General features: G+C 34.5%; 1 protein-coding gene across 9 annotated transcripts in view; it reads left to right on the top strand.

Moving 5' to 3' along the window:
- Positions 1–7,500, top strand: part of LOC125027309 (nuclear factor NF-kappa-B p105 subunit-like) — a 28,482-nt gene that overhangs the window by 14,530 nt on the left and 6,452 nt on the right. For all 9 annotated transcript variants that reach the window (XM_047616308.1, XM_047616306.1, XM_047616302.1 and 6 more), the window contains exons 10-20: positions 1–112; positions 235–300; positions 678–751; positions 951–1,070; positions 2,254–2,646; positions 2,873–2,971; positions 5,281–5,440; positions 5,600–5,885; positions 6,012–6,126; positions 6,388–6,610; positions 7,428–7,500. The exon at positions 1–112 is cut by the window's left edge and continues 20 nt beyond it; the exon at positions 7,428–7,500 is cut by the window's right edge and continues 97 nt beyond it. In XM_047616308.1, coding sequence (XP_047472264.1) covers positions 1–112; positions 235–300; positions 678–751; positions 951–1,070; positions 2,254–2,646; positions 2,873–2,971; positions 5,281–5,440; positions 5,600–5,885; positions 6,012–6,126; positions 6,388–6,610; positions 7,428–7,500 — 1,721 coding nt within the window. The remainder of the gene's footprint in view (positions 113–234; positions 301–677; positions 752–950; positions 1,071–2,253; positions 2,647–2,872; positions 2,972–5,280; positions 5,441–5,599; positions 5,886–6,011; positions 6,127–6,387; positions 6,611–7,427) is intronic.

The following is a 7,500-nucleotide window of genomic DNA, read 5'->3' as shown; positions in this document are numbered from 1 at the left end:
CTTATTGAAAATGCACAAGAAGAGGGAAAGAGACATCCAAGTTTCCCCCCTGCAAAAAGACCAGCAAATTTCAACAATTATGCAAGTGAAGCTATAGATCTGAGTTACAACAGTAAGTATAGAAAAAAAAAGTTAAAAAAAATAGGGAATTTTGTTTTAATCTTGTATCATTATTGTCTTATGCATGTGATTTTATTAGTGTGTGCCTTAACTAATGTGAAACCTATCCCGCAGTGAGAAATCCACGGGGTCAGGAAGACTCAATGCCAACACCTGACATCTTGGAGCTGTTGGTGGGAGGTAAGGATTGTTCTGTTTCAGTTACTGTTCTGGTCATGTATGTATATGTAGTTCAATTTCATGTATTCCTGTTTGTTAACAGTTTTAGTCTAATTCAATAGACTGTGCAATTTGTGTAATTCATATTGTATTCTTTACTAATGTTTTTAGTTTGTGATTAAATATTATAATTGTTATTATTAATACTACTTGTTTTTATTGATAACATTTACCATTTAACAGTCTCAACAGTGATGATTTTGACTGTTATTATGAATATCATTACTTACTCTTAGTATTTATACTATTTTGTGCTGTGTTTTTATCAGTATGTGATTGTTTAAGTTTTTATTTTTGAAGCAAAAATGAATAGTGTACTTATATCCTTTTCCATCCAGTTTCAGATTTCCCAAACAGTAATGGGCTCTCACCATACACTTTAGAGATGTCAAACCAATCACCACAGCACACTGTAAGTCATCGTGTTTGAGATAATTGTGTAATAATTCTTGGATTTTATTTTTTAATAATTTTGTAGTCAAGTTATTTATAATCATTTGTTAGTTTTACATTGCTATTTGATGATTTCAACTCAGTTTTATTAGTGGTAAAATCTGATCTCTAGGAAATGGATAGTTTTAATCTATTTTTTTTTTTTTTTGTGGTTTCAGGTTCCCTCACCTGGACATCCCTCTGACTCCAGCACCCATGAGCTTTATTCTCCCATCCATCCAGGCTCTGTAGGAACCCCTAACACTGAGTTTACCACCATCAGTAACAGCCTTCTTCAGGTATTTTATCCTTCTTCATATAATAAGTTATGGTAGGGAAATTGGTTGTTATTCTGAGATAAAAATGGATGGCATACTGTATTTCAGCATGAAATTACTGTGATAGGATGAAAGAAATTTACAAAAAGATTTATGACAACATTGCATCATAGATGTAGAGATGGTTTGTTTGATTTGAGATTTGTTTTTTGTTAGTTGGATGAAAAGAGTGCATTGCGACATTGTAGAAAAGGTGTGCATGAAACTTGAATATTGTAATGGATATTTGACTATTACTATGAGTGTATGTTAGTAAATAGTAGGACCAGTTTAGTGTGGAGTTTTCATGTATTTTACCTGAGTTTTTGGATTTTGTGAGGAAGGATATTAATTTGTATGTTACTACAGTCATTTGTAAAAGTTTAGAATAAGGCATGTTAATGTGCATGTGTGATTATCTCTGCTTTTGTTTTTAAAGATAGAGGACAAAATAAAAAAGCATGATCATATCTCATTTGTTGGTATTTATTTGGTATTTTCTTTCAAAACATTGATCAAGAAATGCATTTTGGTTTTTGCAAGAGAAATGTAGGATGTACATGAACCTTCAGTCCATTTCTTTGCACACTAGAAAAGTTTGCTTAGCAAAAACAAGGAAAAATGGTTTTAATTTTCTGACATGAATAAAGCCAGAAAATATCTATCTTCCAGTTAGCAAACCTTCCAGTTTTGCTCATTTTGAACAGTCAAGAAAAGAATACAATTGCAATAGACCACAAATTAACCCATTTCTGCCGGGCCAAAGCGCTTTGAGCTGGGCGTTTAGCTTGATGTAGTTAACTGCCATGCTAAAAGTTGGCTTGTTGCCATTAATCCTCAGATAGTAGAGTTTTTTATTTATTTTCTTCACCTGGTGAAAAGAGGTTAATTGGATATTTGTCATAATTGCCCTTCCTATTACTGTAACTATGGAACCAGTAAAATTGGCGAATTGTCGTTAGTCATATTCCCCAGTGCAAATGAGAGGAATGTAATGAAGTTTACTAAGATAACAAGATCCCATGACATGATTTGGAATTACTGGTTTATTTTGTTACTAAAAAACAGCCTCATAACATAAATACAAGTGCACATGAATATTAGATTTATGATTACTTTTATCTTTGGTAATGTTGATTTATACATGTTAATTATGAACTTGCAGGTTCCTTCACCTGGACACCCAGTGCCTAACTCTCCCCAGTACAGTGTGATGTCTCCAGGAGAACACTCTGTTGGCTCACCACAGTCTCAGTACCAGGGCTCTGGTAATTTTGGAGGAGGGAATATGTCACAACAATATTCACAGTCCCAGTCGCCACAGTACATTCAATCTCCATCTCCAGTCATGATGGTACCTTCTCCATCATATCAAGATAATGGAACACAGATTTTAAATCAGTATCTGCAACAGCCTCAACAGCAGCAGCAGCTACAGCAGCAGCAACAACAACAACAGCAGCAGCAGCAGCAGCAGCAGCAACAACAACAGCAACAGCAATTTCAGCAACAACAGATGCAGCAGTTCCCCAAGACACAACTGATGGGTTCACAAGTGGTATGTTTATATTGCCAATATTTTATTTTTTAGCTTGTAGTCAGTAGAAGAAAACGATAACTTGCGTGTATTTGAGTTATATGTTTGATTAATGTAAAGGCCAATTAAGCTATTTCCTCTGAGGAACCTTTCTTCTTTCATGCAGTTTCTATCAAGTTCTTTTGTTATATCCTTCCTTGATGTCCCTCTGTCTTTATTTATTGTTCTCTTTATATTTCTATTATAGATACAAGGTGCTGTAGATAATTGGTTAACACAGCAGCCAAACAATATTCAACTTCAGCAGCAGCCAATGCAACCACAGGCACTACAGCCACAAAATAATGTAAGTGCAATGTCTGTACTGCAGGGAGTAAGGTGTTCCTCAATCTTTTCTATATGCTTTTAATTGAATACAAATGCCACTTGTTTTAGCTTAAAGACAACATAACAAAAGTACATGCACTCACTGCATGCAGAAGATAGGACTTCATAGTGACTTTATTTTGGAATGTCTAAAGTTTCTGGAAGAGTGATTGATCATAATTTGGTCTTGTTTTGTACTTGAGATAAAATATGGCTTTGCTCAAAAGGTGATCGTAATACAGTATAATTAGTTAATTCAGTTCCGCCAGGCATGGCATGTACGTACATACCATGCCCACTATAAGTTTACTTTATTGTTTTAACACATAGATGGCTACACTTATCCTAAGTCACCAGTGAGCCAATTACAGTTATTGCCTGTCTTACCCATTTACCCTTTTCCTTGATTTCAGAAAATATATTACATTATCTTATTTTGTTACTAATGTTTATAACATTATAGTAATTATAATGTCTATAATAAAAATAACACCATCGCTATTTATAGCGGAAATTAGTTTTTCCTGCCATTTCAAGGAAAGTTGAAATTAGGTAAGGTCAAAAGGTCTACTAATTGATTCCTTTGTGGCCAAGCACAAGCAGAGCCATCTATGTAAGAGATATTTCACAAAAAAAATGAGCACAGCATTTTCCCAGCGGCATTGGGTTAACCCCTACAATCCAGATACCGTGACTATCACATCATGAAAAATTTAGCTTGAAGGGAAGGTGCGTGAACATGCTCTCATGGGAAAATCTGGCTGTGGGACAGAGTGATGCAAACTTCCCGTTCTGAGCATTTCAGCTGAAGGCCAGGATGATAGGAATGACTCACCACATGTGCACATCTTAGAGAGTGATTAAATTAATTAGGGTCTTTTGGATTACTTCTATTGATAAACAAATGTGAAATGTACTGTCCATGAGCCATGACTGAAAGAGTGCCAGCTCTAGGGAGGACACTATAACCATACTCAGGATCCTATTCCTGGCCACCTTGACTGGTGGCACAGGTATATTAACCCAATGCTGCCGGGGAAAATGAAAAATAAATGGGAAAATGCTGTGCCTATTTTCTATACTTTTTGTGAAATGTCTGCCCATAGATGGCTCTGCTAGTGCTTAGCCACAAAGGAGTCAATTAGTAGACCTTGTGACTGTACCTGATTTGAATTGGCAGGAAATACGTATTTTTTTACTAGTGCTATGAATATCGATGGTGTTATTTTTATTTTAAACATTATAATTATTATAAGGTTTTTTAACATTAGTAACAGCAAAATAAGATAACATAAAATATTTCGTAAATCAATGAAAACGGTGAACGGGCGAGACAGGCAGTACTCGTAATTGGCTCATTGGTGACTTAGTACAAATGTAGCCATCTATGTGTAAAAACAATCAAACAAGTACTCACAGTGGGCATAGCACGTGTCTACACGTACCCGTCAGCAAGGGGTTAAGAAAATAGAATATTGCAAAAAAGACAAAAGAAATGAAACATGTAACAATATTTACTTATTATTATTATTCTTGCACTGAGTTGCATAGACTGCTGGACTACATAGAGAGATGATTTGGCGTGAGTGCAAGGAAAACCAGTCTATTACCATCTGGATAAAGCAAATCAAATAATAAATCAAATGCCAGCCACCTGAGTGGAGATACCTGGTGTCACTTAGCTCATCTCCTAGACTTGGATTACATGATCCTTTGTTTAGAAAATGGCAAAAAAGCTAAAAAGGCATATGCAAAAAAAAAAAAAAAAAAAAAAAAAAAAAAACAGAAAATCACATTGCAAAGTCTTGTTACTGTTCAAGTATGCCTAATGGTGATATTTTGAGTCATGTGGTGGCAGTGAAGCATCTGGATCCAATGGGTTAACTAGTGTTTTATTATCAGTTGGTGTGGAGAGCTGTGTAGTATGTATCATATTTTTATTGATAATGTAACTCATACCAAGTCAAAACAAATCCAAAAAGTCAAGCAAAGGTTAGTTTGAAGTAAATTATTAGCCTTAAGTGATGTATTATTATTTCTTTAAAAGCATATTTTATTTTATGCAGAAACCTTATTCTATATACAGAGTGCATATGCACATTGTGATTATAATGGGGGATTTATTTCTATTTTAGCAGTAGCAAGTTTTTTTTCTTCTATATAGTACATAAGACAGTATGGTAATATGCACATAGAATTTGATAATTAGCATATATTATTTACTTTTATTTAGATAAGATATTTTACTTTCACATAGAAAGACATTGACTTTCATTGATTCCTTTAAAGGTACCAGAGTTTGACCTACCAAGCTGCTTCAATATTGTTGGTGGTCTGGGTCCTGATGCCACCCTGATGGATATGTTAGAAGTTGCTGATGATCAGTTAGCCTTTGAATCTGGCTTGATGGGCAATAGTGACATTAAAGCCGACTATGGAGGAAAAACAGGTAAGTAATGATTTTAACAATATCTGTTAAGAGTTTTATTAAGTTCTATTTTGCAATATTCTTAATGATACTGAAAAAAAAAAAAAAAAAAATCATAAGAAAGATGTTTATAAAGTTTTGGATATGAAGGTGTTAAAACATGTATTGTACCCCTTTCAGATTCAAAGAAGAAACAGAAGGATCAGCCAGTTATCTCAGGACAGGATGTGGATGAACTTACAAAAATGATCTCCAATGTTCGAGTAGATGATAGCCGAGGCAACAGGAACCCTCAGAGCCAAGTAGAGTCCATGAATCAGAATCCCACTCAGAGTGTAGATGTGGCATTCAAGGTGGCGATAAGTGCTGCGGAGTGTCTGCAAGCTTATGCTGCAACGGGTGACATTTCCTTACTTTTAGCAACACATCGTTATCTCTTGGCCGTACAGAACAATCAAGGAGATACGTAAGTACCCAACTCTGTATGGTGTTGATTGAGTAGAAATCTATCTAAATTGTGTAATTTCCTCTTTTTTTTTAAAGATCTTATGGATTCTTACCTGTTTGATTAAATGATTATTCCTTTCAACAGTGCTCTACATACTGCTGTAAGCAACAAAAATATAGAAGCTTTCAACAAAATCCTCAAAGCCTGTGAGAAGATCAGGCCTCAGGATTTGTTAAATGCGCAGAACTTTGCAAGAGAGGTATGCATTAGATAAAGGTTGACTGGTTCTGTTATATTCAGATTATAAGATAACATGCATTTGTTATTCTTTATATATATATATATATATATATATATATATATATATATATATATTTATCATTGTATTTTTTTTATTATTGGTAAAGTGATGTATCTTACTGTTGCTCCATGTTTTCTTTTTTAAAACCTTGTAGTTAATGTTGATATTAGGATTCTTTTCCAGTTTTCTTGCCTAATTTTGAAACATATTGTATTTTAGACAGCACTACATCAGGCAGTCCGTGGCAATGAGACTATTATGGTGAGGAGGCTTGTTGCTATGCCAGGCTGCGATGTAAGCATTGTTGATGCCCAAGGAAACACACCAGTCCATTGTGCTGCCCAGATGCAAAGTATTCAGTGTCTGGAAGCTTTCCTAACCAGACCTGTAAATGGAGTCCGCTCAGCAGTAACCCAAGCCATCAATGCATACAATTATCAGGGTAAGAGTCTTGCTTAAAATGTGTTTCGTTTACTGTTGGAATTTCCAGGACTAAGATTAAAACTATCAGACTGCTGTGTAGATTATTATTTTCCAAGTCTTCTTTTTGTTATTTTTCACCAAATATTCACATACAATACTTATTTTTTACTTATTCACATTTATTTGGAAACTTGGTCTAGCTTGAATTTATTTGTCCAGACAAAGTAGTGTTTTATGTAGATTTGAGTTTTTTTATATGGTCATGTGAGTAAGCTTTTTGCAGATATTAATTTCAATTACCTTTTTAACCCAATGCCGACGGGCAAGGCATATACGTACATGCCATACTCACTTTGAGTTTACTTAATGATTTTTGCATATAGATGGCTGCACTTGTACTAAGTCACCAGTGAACCAATTACTGCCTGTCTCGCCCATTTACCATTTTCCTTTATTTATGAAAATATTTTATGTTATCTTATTTTGCTGTTATTAATGTTTATAACATTATAGTCATTATAATTTCTATAATAAAAATAACACCATCGATATTCATAGCTTTAGTAAAAGATACGTTCAGAGAATGGTGAAATTAGGTAAGGTCACAAGGTTTACTAATTAATTCCTTTGTGGCTAAGCATAAGCAGAGCCATCAGTGTGCTGAGACATTTCACAAAAATATAAAAAATGAGCACAAGATTTTCCCCATTTTTTAATCATTTTCCCTGGCGGCATGTGGTTAACAGAAATTATCTATATGCATAAAAGTTGCATTGTTTTGTTAGGTACAGGAAAAATCTTTATTATTATTATAAAAATGCTGTTATGTTTTACAGGTGAAACCCCTCTACACTTGGCTGTAATTAATGGAAGCCTAGACAGTGTGCGTATGCTTATTGAAGCTGGAGC

Source organism: Penaeus chinensis, chromosome 7 (assembly GCF_019202785.1).
Source record: "Penaeus chinensis breed Huanghai No. 1 chromosome 7, ASM1920278v2, whole genome shotgun sequence".
NCBI lineage: Eukaryota > Metazoa > Arthropoda > Malacostraca > Decapoda > Penaeidae > Penaeus > Penaeus chinensis.
Note: the sequence above shows the minus strand (reverse complement) of the source record. Positions and strands in the feature narration are given on the sequence as shown.